The sequence below is a fragment of the Mustela nigripes genome, chromosome 1 (assembly GCF_022355385.1).
Source record: "Mustela nigripes isolate SB6536 chromosome 1, MUSNIG.SB6536, whole genome shotgun sequence".
Taxonomy (NCBI): Eukaryota; Metazoa; Chordata; class Mammalia; order Carnivora; family Mustelidae; genus Mustela; species Mustela nigripes.
In genome coordinates this window covers 198,408,982-198,433,731 of record NC_081557.1, presented here as the reverse complement: position 1 = coordinate 198,433,731, position 24,750 = coordinate 198,408,982, and the positions used below count along the sequence as shown (strand labels likewise).

Genomic DNA, 24,750 nt, shown 5'->3' with positions numbered 1-24,750 from the left:
TTCTTACCTTCCCCTTCTGGGAGCTCCTGGTGCTGTCCTAGTCACCCCATCCTTCTACACCTCTATCTGCCCACACCTCTTCCCTCCGGTGCTCTAAGATGTGTGCAGAAACAGAAAGGCAGTCACAGCAAACCTAACTGCTCAGGTACAAAAGCATTAGGCATACCTTGGGCGAGGATGTTCCACTGCATGACCCGAATAGGTGGATGGCTACTGGGGCAATCTGTCCTCAGATCCACAAAATCCCTCTGGAACCTCGGAGGTCGAGTGTGCAGGACAGCCCTGCATTCCTCAAGGAGTTCTTTAGGATCAATGGGCTCCAGATGTTCTGGGTCAGGTGACACCAAATATTCTGGGTGCTGGGAGGCAGCGCTGCTGTTCAGAGTCTTGGCGAGAGCACTGTAGAGTCTGCTCGTTCCGTTTCCCATGGAATACACTACAGAAGAGGAAAGTACAATTATACACGCAGCTCCTTTTTTGGCCTTTCTTCCATTTTCACTCAGCTCAAATAGAAGATAAAACCTTTACTGTCCACAGAAGCCAAGAACTTGACTGACGGCAATGTTGCCACCAGGTTCATGTATGAAGCCATTTCTGCAGAGGTGGTTTAAAGGAGTTTCCAGGCTCTAACTTTCTATAGGACAGATTAATTGAAATACCAATGTTAAAACTGGTCTCTGATGAACTAAGATATTCTTTTAAGAGAGAAATACCTTGATCTTTATGGTCCCTTCTAATTTAGGATTTGTCTTAATAATTTATAAACCCAGTCTTATTATGAAAGCATAGCTAGACAAAATCCACGTTCCTTTTTCTAAATATTTTAATAAAAACTTGAAGGCCAGTTTGTAAAGAGCCAAATGTTAGAAAGCCCATGATAATCCTGAAGAAAAGATTAGGTGATAGCAGGCTGCTGCTCAGGCCACCTCATCTAGACAGATTCCTCTGTTATGGAAAGTAACAGCTGGGTTAAATCCATATCCATTTCTTAGCTGTTAACTATCCATTAAGGGCTCTGGCTTTCTGGAGGACTCTGAATGTCACTGAGCAATACAGTCTATAATATCAATTGCTAGATTTCTTAAGAATCCAGAAAAAGGGTTGGAGGTAGAAGGGGTAAGAGAAGGTTACCCCCTACCCCCCGCTGGGATCCCGAGGGAAGCCTGCTCAGTGCATTTTCTAAGTGCTTCTCTTTTTATCCTGATAGATTATAATGCACTTAGGAGGGGAGAGCACAATCTCCCACTAATTAGCCTGAGGGAAGTTCTACCTGTAAGCAGGTGATTTTTCTTTTCTACTGTTCAGTACAGTATAAATTATGGTCAAGTTTTACTTGGAACAACCTCCAAGATTCTGTGTTAGGATGAATCGTCGTATGAAGGAATCCAGATTTCCCTACCACATCCACATCCTTGCCTTCTCTTGATAAAGACACACAGTTTTCTTATAAAATACATTATCTGGCTGGCTCACTGACTGCATCTGAAACCAGCAATCAAGCATATTCACTGTGGCAGGTCAGAAAAGCAAGTCCAAATATTTACCAACGAATGTCCTTAAACACCAAGGTCAGTAAGCACGCAAGCGTGCGCTCTATTGTTCCTTCTCATCAACTCAATATAGTTGTCTTTTCTCCCCCCAGGTAAGATGACTAGATTAAGGCAAACACATCAGACATTTAATTGCACATGTATCTGGAAGCAAACCTGTTTGTCCCCCCCACACACACACACATGCAAATGCATGCACACACCTGTTTCCAAAGTGTTTGATTCAAATATATTAAAATTCTTTTTAATCAATCTGCTTGCCTATCTGAGCACATGGGTCCAAAGGAAGACATTTTCTTCTTGGCTGGTAGTACAACGTTGAAAATCTTTCTTCTATACTTCTAGTTTTTAAGAAAGAGAAATTAAAGGTCTTACTGGTTGATTTCTCAAGTGTAGTCCCTCCAGAAAAGTAGCACCAGACCGGCTGTGAGCCCAAATGTCACACAGGCGGTATAGCAAACTCACGGGGCGCCAAGGAGCATTTAACATGTGAAACACATGGCAATGTTTGACCTAGGTCAGCCTTTAAGCATACCACTAGCCGGATGTCCTTCAGTTTCAACAGGACTCCTCCACATCCCTTTGATATATCTTTGTCAAGCTGAGTTTGGGGTGGTTATTGTGATAAAAAAGCAAATATGTAAAAATGATCATGAAAAAAAGAGTAATAGTGTCCAACAGGAGTTTGTGTATTTGGCGAGTTACGTGAAGTCAGAAAAACCATCTTGAACTGCACTTCCTTCTAAAAAAAAGTTAGGAAAACCGTCACATAAAAGAGTAAAAGGAACAGAAAAACATCCATTTCAGACAATGAAAGCATACCAGAAAGACATACCCAGAAAGCAAAACAAAACTATCTTATTAAAAATGAGCTAAAAGCCATTAAGAAAATGATAGAAGAGCCTAAATCAGAATTAGGAAACTCAGAAACAAGGCAACAAAGAGAATTAGTTTTTTTAAAAAATGAAGAGACAGAGCATTGGGGAGATAGTAATAAATACTATATTTAATTTAAGCAAAGATCCAATATATGGGCAACAGGAATTCTTGTAGCAGAAAAACCAATGCAAGGAAATGAAACAAATACTAAAAACTGCATGTAAATCAAGAAGACTTTTATTGAGAGTACAAAATTTCAATCATTAAGGGTTGAATTATATTCTGGAGGTATAATTTCAGCATGGTAACTATAGTTAATACTGTATTAAAATCTGGAAATCTCTTAAGAGAGTAGAACTTAAGTGATGTCAACACACACAAAGTAAATGAGGTGACAGATGTGTTAATTAGCTTGGTTGAGGCAATAATTTCACAAGGTATATGTATACCAAAACACGTGGTATACCTTAAATACATACTACCTTATCTTTTAATTATTATCTCAACCAAGCTGGAAAAAAATAAAATCGTTTAAAAGAATAAATTATGTAAGGTTAAAAAAAGACATTATGGATATATTTAAACATCAGATACATAAAGTTCTGCCTTAACTTTTTAGTCTAAAAAAAAGGGGAAAAAGTGGAAAAAAAAAAAAGACTCAGAACTACATATTGAAAAACACATCACATACCTGAGAATATCAACCCAGAATGACCAACACCAACTGGACTGTAATGAAGGAAAAAAAAAAATCCCGTGGGCATCTGGGCAAAAACATCAAGTAACTTGAAAGGAAAATAAAAGCAGGCTATCATCAGACTGCAACTGCAATGTTTTATGCCAAGAGAAAATGAAGTTACATATTTTAAATATATAACTCAAACTTTATATTATTTGGCTCATCTGTATATGAGCAAGGAATTTTATATTCAGCAACACTGGAATACTGACTCCATGAGGAAACTTTAGAGCAGGGCTGACAAACTGTACCCAGAGGTATTTTTGTACAATCCTCGAGCTAAGAATGGTTTAAGGGTTGTTAAACATACAAACATGATCCTGGAGCAGGATCCAGGATCCTGCGTTGGGTTCCCTGCTCAGCGGGAATCTGCTTCTCCCTCTGACCCTCCCGTTTCCGGTGCTCTCTCTCTCTCTCAAATAAATAAAATATTTAAAACAAGAACAGGGGCGCCTGGGTGGCTCAGTGGGTTAAGCCTCTGCCTTCGGCTCGGGTCATGATCCCAGGGTCCTGGGATCGAGCCCCACATCGGGCTCTCTGCTCAGCGGGGAGCCTGCTTCCTCCTCTCTCTCTGCCTGCCTTTCTGTCTGCTTGTGATCTCTCTCTCTCTGTCAAATAAATAAATAAAATTAAAAAAAAAAAATAAAACAAGAACAACACAAAAACACCGACATATACAAAATATGGAATAGGATCACTTTTGGCCTAAATGTTTAGCCTAAATGTTTACTATCCAGTCCTTGGCAGAAAAATTTTTGCCATCTCTACAACTAAAGCACAAACTTTTGACCAAAATGATCAGCAAGACTTTGATATAAGATGGATGCTAAGCATTAAACATACAGCTACTTAGAAAATCAAGTCTAAATGAGGTTGAGAGTACAATGCAATGTATAATGGCTATGTGATTCCACAACAAACTTACGAAGACTTAATAACAACTCAAAGGGGAGTGAGGGACAGGGACCAACCAGAATGAGGAAAATATATTCAACTAAAAAACTTCAAAATGGGGGCATCTGGTTGGCTCAGTTGGAAGAACATTCAATTCTTGATCTCAGGGTTGTGAGTTCAAGCCCCACACTGGGTGTAGAGGTTACAAAAATTTGAAAAATAAAATATTATAAACTGTTTTCAGTGGTCATAATTAGTAGTGGTAGTATTTGGACAGTTATTTTGACAATGTTGTAAGGATGTGAAATGAACCAAATGGATATTCTAATTCCTTTATTCTCTGTTCTTTTTTTTTTTTTGGTTTAGTTTTGAAAATCCATTTATAAGCTATTAGCCACACAATCAAGGAAAACATCTTGCCAAAGCCAACTCATTTTGGACCACCAGCAGATTATTAAGTTTGATTATCTATCTTATTTGTAAGAGGGCCTCTCAAAGTATTACGGTGTTTTTCAAAAATTGAATCTACCCTCAAAAGACAAACTTTGCAGCAAAAAAGATGAAGAACACACCGTAGCATAGCTAAGTAATAAGGCCTTGAATGGGATAGACAGTCACAGACCAATTCCAATCCTGTTCTACCACTGTGTACAACTCTCTAGACCTGCTTAGAGACCTATCAAATCAGGGCTTGGTAAAAGATCCTAATTTCCTCAAGAATTTTTGGAAAATGCATATAGGTTAGAACAGGTGGCAACTTCAAAATAACATCTATTATTTATATTAGGGACATATATATTTCTATTAAAAAAAACTTGCATTTAGGGACACCTGGGTGGCTCAGTCAGTTAAGGGTCTGCTTTTGGCTCAGGTCATGATCCCAGGGTCCTAGGATCAAGTCCCACAGTGGGATCTTTGCTTAGCACAGAGCCCACTCCTCCCTCTGCCCTTCCCTTCATGCATTTGCTCTCCTACGCTGACAAATAAAAAGACCAAAAAAAAAAAATCGCATAATTGTTCATCCAGAATGAACAATTTCATGTGTTAACAGTACGGCTGACTCTGAACACCACTTTAAACATGTGATCCAATTATATGTGGATTTTTTTATAGTACAGTACTCTAAGTGTATTTTCTCTTCCTTATAATTTTTTAAAAGCACCTTCTCTTCTCTAGCTTGCTTTATTTTATGAATACAGTATATGATACAAGTACATACAAAATAAGTGCTAATCAACTGTATGTTACCAGTAAGGCTTCCAGTCAACAGTAGGCTACTAGTAAAGTTTTGAGGGAGTCAAAAGTCACATGCAAATTTTTGATTGTGTAGGGGGTCTGGTTCCCCCACCCTCCTTACGTTGTTCAAGAGTCAACTGTACTTGGGTATGGAATGCACTGAAAATAGCCTTTAGAAAAGTTTTACTAGCATTGACCTTTTACTGTAGATTCATCTACCTGAGAAAGATGTCATTAGACTCAATTTTGAATAAGAGACCAGGTAGAGAGTTACTGTTAGGGAGTATTTTTTAGAGTCCTGTCTTTGCTCCTTAGATCTTACAGGAACTCAAGGATGGTCCTTAACGTGGACTGATGCAAATATGAGTATCAAGTTATGTAGTAACAAAGTGACACAGCACATGCCTTCTAATACTAAAGTACCTGCAGCAAAGCAACCTGTCCTATACGGAGTCTGAGTTAGGAGAGAGCCAGATGATTCTGAAAGATGTCTCTACCAGTCCACCCTTCCCCTGCATACCTGAAGGCCCCCCATGTGTCAGGCTGTCCTCACAACACACTCTTCAACTGAATCACCTCTACAGACTTCCACTCCCTTGGGTGTGGTCTGGCATAGAACTCTATTCTTCATAATCTAATCCAATCTCTCAGGCCTGAGGCATAATTTACCGCAGCACGTTGATTTTACATTCTTAATTCCCTATTCTTGAGTTTTGAAAAGGGCACTTCATCTTGAGAAGTTACCAAGTATTTGGCGAAAGATTAATACACATGAACTAATGAGAGAAAAAGCAAGTACTTACTTTGTGGAATGGGCTAGGGTATATATAGTGAGGGTTAAAACCATCAGGATAGGTAACAATAATCAGAAGAAGACTGTAAAATATGGAGCTTTAATTTCTGACTAAACCACTTACTTGGTCCATCACAGACAGGTAGTCACCATAATTTAATTTCTTGCCTCACTCTCCCAAACACACATACACGCCCTGGATGCCAGTCTAGTACTCTAGTCCACTGGATCAGTGAACAGACAGACTAGGATCTCTGCCCTCTTGGAGCTTATGCTGCAGTGGGGAAATACAAGACAATGGTCATATGGTGAAAAGTGCAATGGTGAAGAATAAAGGAGAAAGAGGATATAGGGAATGCTAGCGGCTGGGGAGTTGCTGATTTACGTGGGATGCCCAAGGAGGTCTCACTAAAAGATGGTATTTGAACGGAGACCTGAAAGTGGTAAGGAAATAAATCTGGAAGTCTTAATGGGCATACAATGGAAGAACATTCTGGGCAGAGGAACAGCAAATGCAAAAGCCCTGAAGACAGGAACATGCTTGGCAAGGCTGATGAAATAGCAACGCACTGAAAAGATTTAAAGAATGAATAAAAAGATGTGGTCAGTGAAGACGGGGGTGGGGAATGGATTATATATAGCACACTGTAGTCCACTCTAAGGACGTGAACCTTTATCTGATATGAGAAGCCACTGGAGAACGTTAAGCAGGAATAAGAGAATCTGATTTACATTAAAAACAACAATAACAACAAAAACAACTCACTGGGGACACCTGGGTGGCTCATTCGGTTAAGTGTCTGCCTTCACTCGGGTCATGATCCCACCAGGGTCCTGGATCAAGTCCTGCATCCGGCTCCCTGCTCAGCAGAGAGCTGGTTTATCTCTCTCCTTCTGCTGCTCCCTGTGCTCTCTGTCAGATAAATAGAATCTTAAAAAAGGGAAAAAACCCCATACTACACTGTAGGGAAACAAGGGCAGACAGAGAAAACCCATTAGAGGACAATTACAATTATGCAGGCAAAAGACAGTGGTAGCTTGGACTAGTGACAGCACTTAAAGTGTGGATTCGGAAAAACTCAAGTTGGAGCCAGTAAGTTTTAATGATTACCTGCCTGTGGTCTGGGAGTGAAAGAATGGCCAAAGAGGCCCCAACAGTGGCCAGGAGAGCAATTAGAAATATGAAGTTGCCAGTACCGTCTAGGATGATTCGATGGGGATGGCAGAAAATAAAGTTTGGTGATTCAATATGATTGAGGCGTAGGAGAGAGGAGCAAACTGGAAATAAATGTTTGGGAGAAGTCGGTGGGCACTTGAGACTAAAGTGAGTTGAGAAAAAATAATTAAAAAAAAAAAATAAAGAGAGTTGAGAAAAGAAGTCCAAGTACTGAGCTCTGGGGCAAAATGTACACAAATGTTAAGAAGCAGTTTTATTAATAATCACCCCAAACTGGAATTAATCAAGGTGCCCTTCACCTTGCGAATGGATAAACTATAGTAAATCCTTATAATGAAACAGTATCCAAAAATGAAAAGGAACAAGCTGCTGATTTGCAAGATACACCCATAAAACATGGATAAATCTCAAATGCATTTTCTAAGTGAAAGAAGTCAGACCTTAAAACTTACATATTACATGGTTTTGTTCACATGACACTCTGGAAAGGTAAAACTATACGGATTGGTAGCTGCCAGTGGACGGGGGTGGCAGGGAGAGGGAGCAAGGGAAGCAGCGGGGTAGGGCAGAGCTGACCTGGGGAATTCTGAGGGTGATGGAGCCGCTCTGTACAGTACTAGGGTGGTAGATACACAACCCAGTGCATTTGTCAAAAGCCATACAACCGTCCACCAGGAAGAATAAACTTTAATGTGTACAAACTTTAAGTATTAAGTGGAAGATGCAATGATCTCAAAACGGAGTGCAGATTTTGACAAATGCATCTAACTGTATTATAGATGTATGGCAATCTCACAAACGGGGTTCAGTAAAAAAGGACCTGGGATCTGAGTAATTTTGGAAAAAAGCATTTTAATGGGAAACTATCCAGCTCAAGACTAAAGAAACTGTAGTTAGTAAAGTTTCTCATAGGGGTAGTATGTGTTAACAATTCCAAAACTGCTTCACATACATACTGGGGTTGAACAAGTAAAGGGACAGTGGAAGATGGGAGCCATAGCTCTCAATGACAGAGAATGAACAGACAGGCAAGGAAAAAAGGCTAGAATGAATCATGTGGTACTAAGCTAGGGTCAGAGATATCAGGATGAGTTCATGTTTCACTTACTATACACACAGATATATAGGTACAGAAAAAACTTAAGGTATGTGTATTGTAGGACTCTGATTTCTCATTTGGTGTCTGCCATTATGTGACCATTTAGCTATCTCTGCCATCTACCTGCTTTTCCCCCTGCCACAAACATATTTCACAGCTTTTTATGTCCAGGATTATTGTGAGGATAAGAACAAAGACATAAGTCTAAAACATTTTTTAAGTATTTTATTTGCCACAGAGAGAGCACAAGCAGGAGGAATAGTAGGCAGAGGGATAAGCAGACTCTCTGCTGAGCAAGGCCCGATGTGGGACTTGATCCGAGGATCCCAACACCATGACCTGAGCCGAAGGCAGACATTTTTTATAAAACCATTACACTTAAGGAATTTTGCTTGGGTTTATGTATTTATTTTTGGCCCGAGGTGGTCCTGATGCCTTGTCTATTCACTCCTCAGAAGGCACTGCCTCTCTGTGGTGATGAACATTTTAAGTTCAAAATGTCACTAGAAAAAAAGTCATTTCACATGTTGCTGTGTGAACATATATAATGCAAGTATTTATATACTCATATGTGTAACTTTTAAGGTACACGTTTTAAGCCAGTCAATGTGAAAACTGATGTGACAAATAAAGCCTACATTCCCAACTCAGTACACACCCATAGCATATATTAATGTCTAATGAGTTTCACAAAATGATTGTTTTTTCTACAATAAATGTGTGCTATTTCCTAGTATATTCCCTTTCATTTTTTAAAAATGCTGGTTTTGACCCAACGAAATTGAGTTTACAAACAACTAACAAAACTGTTCTAGTAGCAGTTCCCAGAGAGTAGTCTACAGACCCTTTGGGATGCCTGAAACCCTTTCAGAGGTATGCATGGCCAAAACTACTTTCATAATACTAAGACACCATTTTCCTTTTTCACCGTGTTCGTCTGTTTTACCCACAAACGTGTTAAAACTGCTGCTACCTCAGCATGAATGAGGTCCTGGCATCGGACTCCACCAAGTAGCCATAGTATTCTTCACCACTACACACTCTTCAGTTTTAAAAAAGTCAGTTTTACTTAAAAATGTCCTTAGTGAGGCAGTAGAATTTTTGTTAAACCTGGAACATTAATGACATGTCTTTTTAATATGTGACAATGGAAAATACACAATAAAGCACTTTTGCTCCATACCAAAATACAACAGCTTACAGAAAAGAACTTGGGTTGCAAAATGAACTAGTCCCTTTTTTTCATGGAACACCATTTTTGCCCAATGGTAAACCTAACAAATTATAGTTAATCAAGTAAAGATATCAGGCATTTTCACTAATATGTATAAGCAACCCTGTCACTTTAAGGAAAACAAAAGACCATATTTGTGTCAATGATAAAAATTTTCAAGAGAAAACTTTGGAAAAATTTTATCTGCCATCAGGAGCACGACGGGTTGCCAAAACTTAAAGACTTCTGACAAGACGGGGATTATATTAACTAATGCTATTTCTTGGTGAAAGGTCTGCATAGCCGAGTTAACCAACATTTTCCAAATGACTGATACAAAATCATTCATGGCTAAAAAAATCTGTTCAAAATACCAGAAAAATCAGTTGATTTTAATGTCACAGAACACAAAAAGCTCACTGATAGGGCACCAGATTTCAAGCTGTAAATAACTACTAACATACACTCTACCACAAAATATATCCATAATGATCTAAAAATGATGTTAAAGTAATTTTTTCCAACTACGTTATCTGTGAGATGGGAATGTCTTCAAAGACTTTAACCAAAACAACATATCACAACATATTGAATGTAGAAGCAGATATGAGAATTCTAGCAGTTTCCTAATAAGCCAGACTTCAAGAGATTTCAAAAAAAGTAAAACAAGGCCACTCTTTTAACTAATTTCTTGTTTTGGAAAATATAGCTACTTTTCCATAAAAATGTCATTTATGTTAATATTGATTGTATTATATTAAATGACTTTATAAACATGTTTATATTTTCTCTTGTTCTACTTTCTATCATATTTATCGATATGCATATGAATATATAACCCACATAAACAAAAGTTCAGTGGGTCCTCAAAATTTTTTTAAGAATGTAAAAGGATCTGGGCACCTGGGTGGCTCAGCTGTTAAGCGTCTGCCTTCGGCTCAGGTCATGATCCCAGGGCTCTGGGATTGAGTCCCATATCAGGCTCCTTGCTCTCTTCCTCTCCCACTGCCCTGCTTGTATTCCCCTCTCTTCCCGTCTTTCTCTGTCAAATAAAAATCTTACTTAAAAAAAAAGGGGGGGGGGAGACTATAAAAGGATCCAGAGAGTAAAAAGTGAGAATTTCTATTCTAGATGAACCATCTTTTATTTTTTTAAAAGATTTTATTTATTTTTTTGACAGAGAGAGAACGGCGAGAGAGGGAACAGAAGCTGGGGGAGTGGGAGAGGGAGAAGCAGGCTTCCCACTGAGCAGGGAGCCAGACAGGGGGTTTGACCCCAGGACCCTGGGATCATGACCTGAGCTGAAGGCAGACACTTAAGAACGGAGCCACCCGGGTACCCCGATCAACCATCTTTTAAGTATAGACATCCTGTTCTGAGGGACATAAAATAAAATAAGGCAATCCCCTGGGAAGAAAATGAGAACTTTTTTTATCTTAAAAAAACAAAACAAAACAAAAAAAAACCCAAAAAACAATAGATTGAAAGCAGACATGTATGTAATTGATATAACACAGAGCACGTATCTAAATTTGTTTTAAACTGGCAGAAGATAAAATCACAGAAGCTGGGAGGTCACTGCTGTAAAGCCATTTCCTTGCTGCTCCAGAGAGTACAAACACCCACAAATCATGGATACTCTTTCCTTACCTCCCTCTTTTATTTCTGCTATCCAAACTAGATTTTTCTGTACTTCAAAAACATTCTTTTCAGGGGCACCTGGGTGGCTCAGTGGGTTGAACCTTTGCCTTCGGCTCAGGTCATGGTCTTGGGGTTCTAGGATCCAGCCCTGCGTCTGCTCTCTGCTCAGTGGGGAGACTGCACCCCCCACTCCGCCCACCAGGTCTCTCTCTGCCTGCTGCTCTGCCTACCTGTGATCTCTCTCTCTGTCAAATAAATACATAAAATTGTACAAAAAAATTATTGTCATAAAGTCATGAAACCAGAGAAAAAATCAGAAAGGATTTGGGGAAGTCCCAATGCATTTTCTTTTCTTCTTCTAGTCCCCAAAATGTATGAACTTACTTAGTTATTTCTAAAGGCTGTATTTTCCAAAACGTTCTGGTAATATACAGACATCATGTCAAAGCAAGCACAAAATCCCAAGCTAGGAATTAATAAGTAAAACTGAACACCAAAGACTTCTCGTATTATTTTTGTGAAGCCAACCAAGACTCAGACCCACATAAGGACTGCAGGGTAGTAAGGCAATGTAAATTTGAAAACAAAAGAAAGCAAAAATTATGGGGCACCTTTCTTCCCTCCCCTACTCACCCTAAAATAAAAAAAAAAAACAAATAAAAAACAATGATGCCAGTGGCAGCTAAGGATTACTTAATACTTAACATGCACCACTTACAAATTCTGCCTGCTTTGACTGCATTTTCAATTAAACCTTTTACAAATCCTAGGAGGCAGCTACTCTTATTATGCCCTTTTTACAATGAGGAAATAACTTATTTTCATTGTTTCTCACCTGGTTGTTGTTTTTTTTTAAGTAACATTCATTTTTTTCTTTTAGAGTATGAACCGATTTAAAAAAATTCTTTCCATGGGGCACCTGGGTGGCTCAGTGGGTTGGGCCTCTGCCTTCAGCTCAGGTCATGATCTCAGGGTCCTGGGATCGAGCCCCCCCGCTTTCCCCTCTCTCTCTGCCTGACTCTCTGTCTACTTGTGATCTCTGTCTGTCAAAAAAAAAAAAAAAAAAAAAATCTTCCTACACATAAAACCATGTCCGATTCCCAGATTTCAAGCCATCCTACTTAAGCTTTATGCCATTAAAGGGGTTATTATATGGAACTTTGAAAAAAACCGTCCAAGCTTCAGAATAGCTCAACATCCAAAGCCAATCTTCTCAGGCAAGACAGGACAAATAATTCATCCCTGTGGTAATTAAGATACTGAAAGTATAAAATTTCAACAAAACCTGTTAAACTTTATCTGGCAGTTATACTGGCTTTCAGGTAAACTTTATTATATGTATTTGGGGATGGGTATTCTTGATTTGACCCCATATTGTATTTATTTTTTCCCCCCAAAGTTCATTTCTTTCCCCAGGCATTTTACTAGGAAAAGTATCAGCTGTCATCCTGAGTGTGGTACACATTATATAAATTATACAGGCAATAGGCAGATCAAAATAGCTTCATTTCTTATCCTAGCTATGATTTAACAATAACACTTCAATCCCCTGCCTTTTCTTCTTTCTATAACCCTATTTCCATTTCCATTTAGAACTGGACGCCTTCATTCCTTACATTAATACCTCACAGATATTTTACTTTATAGGAACAAATAACTCTCACCTCCCTCATGAGAGCCTTTAAAGATTTGCCAGAGAGTTGAGATTTAGATTCCTGAAATATAGTAGTAGTATGTAAACATCCCCTGTTTAGTCCTTTCTTTCCCAGAAAACAAAGCAGAAGTAGGCTAATCACAAAAATACAGAAAATATGTTTATTCTTTATATCAAAGCTGAAGGAACAGGCAGACCACAGTATCAGTGCCTAAGAGTGCCAACCATCAGAGGGAAATGATCAGGGTTAAATGAAACACTTTCACACCAATGATCAGAATGCTGGACGAGAATCATAACGGTTGAGACCCAAACTGGCTGGGCCTACCCATTCAACCAGTCCTAAGAGCATTTAGAAATTACACCAGAGAGACATCTGTTCACATGTTTCTAGTTACTCAGCAGTTGCATACACTGGAGTTTGCCCAAACAATTCAGCCTGTGAATTTCTCTCAAAATTAGTTTGAGCTTAGTCTCCTGAAACTGTGGCTTGGCAAAAACTGCTGATTAAACACCAAAAGCTAAAAAAGACCAGGATAATCTGCATACACACCTGGGAGGCTGCTGGAGCTGACCAACCTGGGCCCAAGGAAACCTCAAAGAGCCGAGTACACAAAAATTGTTAAGCTACCTACATCACAGGAAGGCATCATGGAAACAGCAATCCTTTGCTACCATCTACTGGCCATGTGCTGAACTACCTCAGAAAGTTCACATCATTCCTTCAGTAGCAAGCAAATTTTCAATTAGCTTTCTTAGAGTTCCTGAATAAATGCAGCCACCTTCAAGATAAATTAGTGGTGACAGGCAAAGATAAGCAACATAATCAGCTTGGATTGTTGGGTATGAGATATATTTAATATTTATTGAAAAAAATCAGTAAATAAAGATTTCCAGCTTCTCTGCCTATACAGCTTTATGATTCAAAAGCCCTAGTGCCTCCCTCTTCCTTCCACATGGCCTGCTTCTCTGAAGCTGTCCTTGACATTTGAACTACAAACCCTGTCCTTTACTTATTAGACTGTAAATTCCAAAAGGGCAGGGACTGTGTCTACTTTGTTTACGACTTCCTCGAACACCTCGCCCAGGGCGTTTAAAACTGTTGACAGAAGATGCTGAAACTACTATAACACTGTATATGTGTATATTTTATATATGTATATGCCAACTAAACTGGACTAACAAATAAACACACACACACACAAAGCCAAGAGAGAGCGAAGTGCCAAGGAACCCTGTCAAAGTCCTTGGCTCTTCACAGGTGAGGACACTGAGGTTCAGAAGTTTAAGTGACTTGTCCCATTTGGTGAGACTGTAGTTGGGGCCCTCTCTCTGTGTTAGTACACAGGTCCACTGGTAACTGCACATAAGCACCTTCAAATTTTGTGTATGAATGTGGACGTGAAGGACATTAATTCCTGGATCCTAGGAACTGGATTCTAAGTGCCAATTTAGGAAGATACCATTTTCTGGTGAGGATTAAATATTTTTAGTCAGTGTCCAGTCTTCAAATCTGTTATTCAGCATCATGGATTAAATGTGACAGGCATGCACAGAGCACGTAGTACGTGAAAGTACTATGGCCAAAGCCTCAACTATTCTCAGTACCATCAGGCTATACAGTTCAGCAGAAGCAAAAACAGTCTTAAACACAGGAACTCAAGTTAGGCTGGCTTGCATCAAACCCCAGCTCCTCCTTTTACTAATGAGATCCTGAACAAGTTACATTTTTGGGGCCTCAGTTTTTTCATCTGAGGTTCACTCTAATTTACTTCACTGGGTTACTGGGAGGATTGAGTTAAACTAGATACACCTAGTAACCCTAAGTGGTCAGTTAAATGTTCACTATTCTGTTCTATTTAGCAAAGTTCACTTCCTGGGTTTAAAGAGAAGGCTGGCTCTTAACATCTAAGAGCCCACATGCCATACTCCTTCCAAGTATTTTCATTACTCTTTCCAACAATCCACCAAAGTAGGTCCTGCATTCACTATATGATAGAAACAGATACTGAGGCTGAGACATCACGACACAGTTTTTCAAGACTGCACAACTCCTGAGGCGTCTGGCCTTGGAGAAAGTTATCTGCACCTTGGACTGTTGCTCATCAGCATCTCTGACAGGACTGACAGGACAACTGCAATGGTGCCTTGCCAGGGCACACACAGGAATAAACAGAGGTCGAATTCCACCTTCTCCGTCTGCCGACGTCACTGCCACCACAGCACACGCACTGGCATGGCACAGAGTGTACAGAGCAGTGTTAACAGCCTGCGTGGCATTACTAGAGATACCAAGTGAAGGTCATGACTCTAACCTAACATGTCTAAAAATACAAACACCTAGACACAGCGTGACAATCCAAACGACCTTTCTTCACTAGGCAGCAGTCACAGACTAAACAAGAATGCGAAAATGTTTTCCAGGCTAAGCCATACCTTCAGTCATGCCAGATTCATCTAGAAAATATCACTAAGAAGGGGCGCCTGGGTGGCTCAGTGGGTTGGGCCACTGCCTTGGGCTCAAGTCATGATCTCGAGGTCCTGGGATGGAGCCTTACATAGGGCTCTCTGCTCAGCAGGGAGCCTGCTTCCCCCTCTCTCTGCTTGCCTCTCTGCCTACTTGTGATCTCTGTCAAATAAATAAAATCTTTTAAAAAAAGAAAAGAAATTATCACGGAGGAAAAAGAAATCTATCCACAATCAAAGCTTAGCTTAAATGTTTTAACTGGTGCTCAACTGTTGGCTGACCAACCATTTGTACAAACTGGGTTTTTCTAGCATAATGGCTCTGAAGTGAAATATGAAAAGGTAGAAACTGACAGAACCTGGTGGGATAACTGCTCTCCACTGAGACATTAAGTTTGTATTACTACATGATGCCTAAGAAAATGGTCTGTTTTTAGTTGTGAATGGAAAAATGAAAGCTAAAAGGAAAAATCTACTGATTAATACAGACCTTTTCCTTTGTGATCAGGAGTCCACCAACTATAACCCATGAGCTGCATCTAGTCGGCACCCCTGTTCTGTACTGCTGGTGATCTTGCACATTTTTTAATGTTTGAAAAAAAAAATCACAATAATAGTATTTCATGACATGGGAAAACTGTATGAGATTCAAATTTCAGGGCTGGAAGCTTACGTCCTATCCAGGGCTGCTTCCATAATACAATAGCAGAGCTAAGTAGCTGTGACACAGACATTAAGGCCCACAAAGTTTAAGATATTGCCTACTTTTCAGCAAGAGTTTGCAGACCTCTGTTCTAGATTATACTGAAATGAGATTTTATAGCCACTCTGTATGTATTTCACAAAACCAATAAAGGATTTTCAGTTACCTGAAATAAGGGAAAACGATTTTCACATACAAATTTCCATGGCCTACCTTGAATAATTAAGGGACATGAAGAAAAAGAATGATCTTCATAATCTGAAGTGAAAATGTTAACAGCTTTAAAATCTCTATTCCCACCACTCATTTTTAAAATGGGGATTGAAACAAATAAATTAAAAAAAAAAAGAAAATGGGAGTTGAAATATTATACTCAATAGGTCACCAGGTATGAAGCAGAACATACATTCACTCTCTCCTTCCCAAGAACTTTCAGGAATAAAGTAGTTGTATTCAAATTTTTATAAAGAATGAAACAACAGTATGGGAAGACAAGAAAGGATGCCATCAATGAGCCAAAAATTTGGAAAAATACCAAAAGGTAGAAACAGACAGATATGCATTAGCAGAGAAAACCAGAGTAAAGGAAAATACAGTACAAGTTACCACAGGCCCATTAAACACGGTTCTTCCAAGAGAGCTCTGAAGAAACTCAAAGCTGAGTCAAGAAAGACAAAGGGCAGGAGAAGCTGAGGGGCAATTGTTAGGGTAATTCTCTCAACTATGACTTCTGAAAACAGATGAGCTAGTTGCCCTGCTTCCCTCTTAGACAGAAGCCAGTAAGGGTGGACAAAACCAGAGAATGCTTCAAAGAAAAGTGGGATATATGCCTCCAAAGGGCTACCAAGGGTGACAGATCTAAAGGAAAAGCAGACCGGGGGAGCCTGGCTGGCTCAGTCAGAAGAGCATGAGACTCTTGAACTTGGGCAGTGAGTTGAGCCTTACGCTGGGTGTAGAGATTACTAATAAATAAATAAAAATTAAGAAAGCAAGCAAGCAAGCAGACAAGATCAAGGTCTAACTCTGACCTAAGAATATTTAAAGAGGAGTTAAGTCCAGCCTGCTCCCTCCTAGGGGAGCAGACCTGTCCACCTACCACATAACCCTCCCACTTACAGAACACATAAACTGCTCTCCCCTTTAGAAGAGGCCTGAGGGAGAAATAGGAATACATATCTACATTTAAAGCTACAGGAGAGGTCGCCTGGGTGGCTCAGGCATCCACCCAGTGGCTAAGTGTCTGCCTTCGGCTCAGGTCTTGATTCCTGGGTCTGGGATTGAGCCCTGCCAGCCACCAAACCCCCTATCAAAGGCTTTCCTGCTCAGTAGGGAGCCTGCTTCTCCCTTTGCCTGTGCACTCTCTCTCTCTCTCCTGAAAAATAAATAAATAAGGCAAGTAAACAAGCTACAAGACAGTATTATGGACGTGAAACAAGAATAGGATTCTATCGGGGCGCCTGGGTGGCTCAGTGGGTTAAGCCGCTGCCTTCGGCTCAGGTCATGATCCCGGGGTCCTGGGATCGAGTCCCGCATCGGGCTCTCTGCTCAGCAGGGAGCCTGCTTCCTCCTCTCTCTCTCTCTCTCTGCCTGCCTGTCTGCCTGCTTGTGATCTCTCTCTATCAAATAAATAAATAAAATCTTTAAAAAAAAAAAAAAAAGAATAGGATTCTATCAAAAAAGGGAAAATGTCTAGAAATTTTAAATGACCCAGAGAGACACCTGGGTGCTCAGTCGGTTAAGCGGCTGCCTTTGACTCAGGTCATGATCCTGGGGTCCTGGCATTAAGCCCCGCATTATCAGGCTCCTTAACAGGGAGCCTCCTTCTCCCTCAGCCTGCTGTTCCCCCTGCTTGTGCCGGCTCTCTGACATATAAATAAAACCTTAAAAAAATTAAAAAAAAAAATGACTGCAAAATAGAAATACTCAGAAAAACTCACAAATGGAGAAGCGATAAAGACATTAAAAGATGAGGGAAAAGGGCATGTGGGTGGCTCAGTCGTTAGGCATCTGCCTTTGGCTCAGGTTGTGATCCTGAGGTCCTGGGATCGAGGCCTGCATCTTCTCTCTGCTCAGCAGGAAGCCTCTTCTCCCTCTCCCACTCCCTCTGCTTGTGTTCCTCACTCACTGTGTCTCTCTCTGTCGAATAAATAAAATCTTAAAAAAATTAAAAAGTTAAAAATAAAAAACGAGAGAAGAGATACACAGTATAGATCTACATGGCCACCAACCTAACAGGAGTTTAAGAACATGAGAGTAAGAGATGACAGAGTTGATTAAATGATCCAAAAAATAAGACACTTTTCCTTGTGCTAAAGAAAGGAGATTCTAGGGGCACCTAGAATCTGGTGGCTCAGTCATTATGTATCTGTCTTCGGTTCAGGTCATGATCCCAGAGTCCTGGGATGGAGTCCCGCATCTCCTTCCTTGGGGAGCCTGCTCCTCCCCCTGCTATGCTTGCTCTCTGTAAATAAATAAAATCTTAAAAAGAAAGAAATAAAGGTATGCCTTTAGATTAAATGGGTTTGCCCAATGCTGAGACATTTTTCCTGATGGAATTCTGGAACACAAAGGATAAGAAAAATCCTGTAAGCTTCTAGAAATAATCAATACTCATAAAGACATTTAAAGTTTTGAGGAAAAAAGATTTTTATTAATGGGCATGTTACTCCTGTAATTTTCTAAACACTTAATTTAAAAAATCATCATGGCTTTTTACCAAATAAAATTCAGAATGAACCATGTGAAAGAGAAACTAATTCCAGAATAGGTCTCAGCAAACCTATTTGACCTAGAAGATCTGAAAGACAAAGTTCTTTCCACAGTCCCTCAATAATGGCTGACATTCATGACAGCAAAACATAAAAAGGAAATATAAAACCATTGTATTTACGTATCTTTAGAATCTGCAAACTAATTTACTTTGTACACTGGCACAAGTTTATCTGGAGACGGGCAATGGACCTGGCTCAAGGACTTTCAGAAGCTCAAAGAGCTGGGGGAAAGGAAGTCAGTGGGAGCAGGCACAACAAGATTAAGGGACTCCCTGGACATTTTACTGCATCAGTTCTTTACTCTAATTTTGTCTGCATTGCTAACTTTTATTTTCGTGGACTTTTCATACTACTCCAATTCTGAAAATGGAATAAAACTGGCTTTAAAATTTTCCTTTTGGGGTGTGTGGGTGGCTCAATTGGTTAAGCATGCCTCTTGATTTTGGCTCAGGTCATGATGTCAGGGTTCTGAGATTGAGCCCTGGGCTCTGAGCTGGATGTGGAGCCTGTTTAAGATTCTCTCTCTTCTTCTGCCCTCCCTTCCCAAGCTCTACCCCCACAGCCGAGAATATACACATGTACATATATAAACATATATGTATATAAAACATACAAACATATCTGTATTATACATACATATATACACATATACATATATATAAAATTTTCCTTTCTGCACAATCCCTCATAATTCAATAGCAGAATCTAACTTTTGGAGGCATGGGAATCAATGTGTTGGTAAGAAACTTCTAGCAGGCTTCTGTGCATTTAGTAAAACACACCTCTTCACTGGATGGGTGTCCACCTGTGTGTGTGGTCAGTAAGTGGCTGTCAGTCTGGGCTGTACATCAGAATCACCAGATGCTCAAGCCTCATGTTAAAATTCAGAAGATCAAAGTGTGCGCAAGCATTTGTTGATACTAGAAAGAGAAGAGTATTTCTTGGGGGGGCATTCAAATATGACTAATAATTTTCTTTATCCTTCTTTCCCCCTCAGCACTCCTGCCCACTCCCCTGTCAAAGAATTCATGGTAACAGTATGTTAAGTGTTGCTTTGACACCATGTGGAGACTAGAGGACAACTAAAATTATCCACTTGAGGTCTTACTCCTTCCTGTGGGAAGGCTGGTTTTGCCTTTTTTTTTTTTTTTTAAAGATTTATTTATTTTAGAGAAAAGAGTGTGCACAAGTGAGCATGTGGGAGGGAGGGAGAGAGGGAGAGGCAGAGAATCTCAAGCAGACTCCATGCTGAGTGAGGAGTGCAGAATGGGGCTCCATCATACCTCCCTGAGATCATGACCTGAGCTGAAGCCAAGAGTCAGACATGTAACAGACTGAGCCACCCAGGTGCCCTGGTTTTTGCCTATTCCAACAATAAATCCAAAATACTTTAGCTGCTTTTTATGAAAATACAAGTGAGTTTAGTATGAAGCCAAACACCCGTGCACATCATCTTAAATTTCTCAGTATTTATTCACGTCTATAAATCCTGATTAGAATTTAAGCAAATACAGATGCTTCCTCACTTCTTCCTCCTCCAAGAAATCAGAAATTGCCTCACTTCTCCTTAACAAACATCATTGAAACCTACATGGTTTTATACTTACCCACCTACCCACTCCCAAAGTTGTACAACTACACTGATCCACTTCTAGTACAACGTCAGACTCAAGTTTCCTTCACTGAACTTTCATAAATACACCAACTCTTCCCCTTTCATAAAGCCTGCTTTTGTTCTGGTAAATGTTCTTGCTCAGAGGCTTCCAAAATGTCTGGGGGCCCAAGCTCACAGACTCTAACACTCTTCCAGAATCCTCTCCCAGGTTTCTCGAACTTTCCAGAAATACATACCTTTGGAAAGAGGTGTGAAGCTTATAATATTCTCCAAGATTTCCAGAAAGAATCACCTGGGGAACTTGTTAAATATACAACTTAACCAGGCTTCTCCCGGAAGCAACTGACTGAAGTACGTAGGTCAAATACAAGAAATCTATATTTTAACAAGCGTCCCAGATTCTTGAAGTACCTCTTTTTCTGATGGTGTTCATCACGGCTTGCATACCTGCCACCTTCTCACGTCCTCTTCTCTCCCCATCATCCACCATGCTCCCTTCCACAGATGTACCCTCCTTTTCACTATTTAAAGCAGTTTTTTCCCAGTGAATCTACCAGCCACACTGATTTCTGTCTCCTCAATTCCTGCTGAATGTAGTCATATGATACAATATGGACCTTTTAAGTGTACTGTATTCAATAAAATTTCTGGATTGAATGAATCTTTTCTAGGCAAGTCCAGTGTTGAGATAGCAAGCAAGATTAAATGACTTGCAAATGTTCGTATGTAAGTGTGCTAAATATGATTCTGAAGACACGATTATTAGGTCATATGCCTCTAACAGCTCACTATTTAAACTCTTAGCATTGAATGCTACAGGAAAATGATACCTTAGTTCTCCCACAAGGAAAGCAATTTATTCTGTAGGAACTTGGTAATTACAAGCTTTCTCATTTCTTCTCTCTCATAAACAGCTTACTCACAGAGCTAAGGGACATACTAAATAGAGTCGCCTCCTGAAATGAGCTGGTATTTGCTTTAAAAATTGTACCAAGAAAAAAAGCAACATGTTCCAGTGGTTGTGAACAGTTAATTCAGCCAACTCTTAATTATCTGAGGAGGAGGGATCTGGAAGACTGCATTTAAAAACCCACAGATGACTCCTGACTGCATTTCATCTAGTACAGTAACTGTTGCAATTGCTGCTTCTTTATGGGGGTGCTGTCCTTGTGTGAGGAAGACAGCAAAACACTGAGATTATCTCCAAGTTCCCCTTTAAATTCTTGTAACATCTAGGATTTGATGACTGTACTCACCTTTCCAGTGACCTCTGACTGCCAAGGGGCACAAATTAGGAAGAAAATGATTATCAAATGGAGTCAAGGATTGGGACTCATTACTTACCCTCCCCCCCCCAGCCCCTCAACAACAGACTCTCTTGGAGGGAAGAGTAGCTTTCAGCTACCTAAAGACTTCTCTTGCCAGATGCCTAAACTTTGGGACATACAAGAATAATCTGGAATCTGGGGCCCACCAATAAGAAGTCTATTAATAGGTCTACAGTAGGATCCATTAATCTGCATTTTTAAAAGCACCTAATGCTGGTTCTGAGGCTCTTTGGAAAACATTTTACAGTCTCTTCTCTCACCTTGCTGCATCCATGCTTCATGCCTTTCCCTTTTTGCTCCTGCCTTTTCCCAAATAAAATATTTTAATTTCTTTCAATCCTAACCATGTTTCAAGATTGAGCTCAAATATCAATCATGTTTTGAAGGCTAAAATGGTCATCTCTGCTGAAAGGGACTTCCCAATCTCCAGCACCCGTGTCATGTGCAAACTTTAAGAGAAGAAAAGGTGTTTCATTTCATTAAATAGTTATTTTTTTGTGTGCAAACTCTTCTCTTGTTAGGGAGTAAAACTCTGCAAAGGCAGACTAAGGCTCACATGCTTTCACCTCTTATAATAAAGCACCTACAGTATGTGTGCAGCATTCTGCAAAGACTTCTCAAATGAAAGAGATCAAGCAATAAGTGAATAAGTGAATGTGTTCCCATGTTTCTTCTAACAAGTAGCTAAAGTTAAAACTGTAGGAAAAAGGAAAATCTTCTAGATTTTGTAGTAACTGAGTTACTAAAGTTATGGTACTTTAGTACCATAAAAGGTCTTTCAAGTTCTTTATTTGTAAAACTAGGGTTTTCAGAGACTTTTAAAAAGTTCATTAAACACCTTACTATGTTAAAAGCCTAACATTCCAAATGCTCTCTCCAACCTGACCTTTTTTCATCAGCACAGTTAGCCGTATCTGTGTCACACGAGCTATCTATATTCCCATGTACCACTACTGACTAACTTGGCCTGAGGGACTCTTGAGATATGAGTTGGTACAGAAGAGATCAACTGGTTTTCTTTTATTCCTTCTCCCACCTCCAACCTAACAACGACCTGTTGAAAATTTCCAGCAAGAAAGAACACTAACAGTTATTAGGTGGCACCCATTCTAACAGCTATTTCACAACATGCCAAATTCCTGTAAAGCTCGGGGGTGGGGGGGGGGGAGAAACCCTGAGAATAGGAACAGTGTAATTTCATGTAATGAATGTATTCATCGCGCTATAAAAACCAAAAAGCCAAAAACCTGAATAGGACTGTCAAGTCCACCCTTTCTAAAGACTATAGAGTTTGGAGTCTACAGCAACCTGGTGAACCATCCTAATTTTAAAAGTATGTCTCTGCCAAACCACTCACCAATCATAATCTGGGAAGAGTTTAAAGTCTTAGTTCCCACTCAATCACTTTTAGATTTTAGATGATCAATTTCATTAATAAAAGAAAACCACATTAAACATATTCTTTCTACTGCTCAATTTGCCCTAATTAAATTAATCCAAAACTTTCTGAGCAAAATGAGGTTATTTATAATGCAGGATGGTTTTGACGAATGTCTTGAACAGCAATAACCTAACTTGAGCACTGCCAAAATGCACTGTATAGGGGGATGAATTGCCAGTTTTGAAAGAGAACCTTCATTTTTCATTTTTGAAAGTATCATTAATTTGTATGTAATTTGTAGACACGGTAAGGTGTCCACCGGCAGAAACGGAGGTCGCACAAAAGGGAAAGTCCAGGGGAGGTGATGCATAAAATTGGCTCTTGACAAGCGGAAGGCATCGGCTTTACAAGATCTTAACCCGGGTATACAGGACACAGACTAGGTAGTAAGAGTGGAAGGCTCAGGAAAAAAATCCAAATAAATGTAAAACAAGTAAATGTGTGTTACTATACGATTAACATGACTTAATAAAAAATTCGTAACATCTAAATCATACAAGTGACATGATTAAAAAAAATCACTTGAGGTGACTTTTTCACACAAAATCTAGCGCAATAAGAAGTAAAACAGACAAAACAGACACAAGTTAATTTGCGGCCTTGGAAGGGGCAGGTGTAGCAGGAAATCAGGAACGCGGAATGCCAAAGGCACCGCATCCACGGATCACGCGGGACCCCGAACAGTGTTCCAGTTCTTCCAGGACGTGCAAGCCCCAGGATAGGTAGGGCGAGGAGAAAGCGGAAAAGGGAGGAGGGGAGGACCCGCTTCTCGGCCTGACCCACACCCCAGCAGCCCGGGACTTCCCATTCATTCCGCGCCGTCTCCAGGCGGCGGCCGCGCTCGGAGCCGCGGCGTTCTCCGCGCAGGAGCGTGCACTCACCTGCTCGCGAACACGACCTCGCGGCGCCCGAGGCCGCGGAGGCCGCCACCAGGAGCCGGGGGGACGCGGGCCGGGGGGCGGCCGCCGGCGGAGGCGACTGGCGGCGCAGTCCGGGAGTGGGCAGGCGGCGCAGGCCGGACGCGTCTCTCTGCAGCAGGGCGGAGCAGAGCCGCCGCGGGCTCTGATACATGCCGGGCGCCGCCGCCGCCGCCGCCGCCGAGGCCCCTCACGCGCGGGAGGAGCGGAGCCTGGCCGAGGTCGAGGCCGACGAACCCAACAGACTCTCGGGAGCCGTCCGAGCGTTTGCTCTCCCGGTCCTCGTCGCCCGGCCCGGGCCTCGGGGCAGTCTTGGGCAGGCGAGCCCGAGATGGACGAGCAACAGCAGCTCGAGCAGCAGCGGCGCCGTCTGCTGCGGACTGGCGAGAGCTAGAGGGTAACCGGCGAGCGCCGCGCGCTGACAAAGCGGGCGCGACCAAGCGAGACCGGGAGGGGGGGATCATGGGATCGGACCCTGGCGCGACCAGGCTGGGGTTTCCGGACTCAGGATAATACCATTTCGACAGGAAGAAGATCTTAAATTCTTTGTAGGGTGGAGGATGTAGGAGTTCTAAAGTAATAAGTATCTGTTAGAGTGTTTTATAGAAATGCAGCCTCCCCTTCCGCTGGCTGG

At 40.8% G+C, this 24,750-nt stretch overlaps 1 protein-coding gene across 1 annotated transcript in view; it reads right to left on the bottom strand.

The window, feature by feature from the left end:
* Positions 1 to 24,505, bottom strand: part of NOCT (nocturnin) — a 29,845-nt gene extending 5,340 nt beyond the window's left edge. Inside the window, exons 1-2 of the mRNA XM_059378430.1 lie at positions 24,081 to 24,505; positions 167 to 436 (exon numbers count right to left, since the gene is read on the bottom strand). Of these exons, the coding sequence (XP_059234413.1) occupies positions 167 to 436; positions 24,081 to 24,270 (460 nt within the window). The 5' untranslated portion in view covers positions 24,271 to 24,505. The remainder of the gene's footprint in view (positions 1 to 166; positions 437 to 24,080) is intronic.
* Between the last annotated feature and the right edge of the window lie 245 nt (positions 24,506 to 24,750).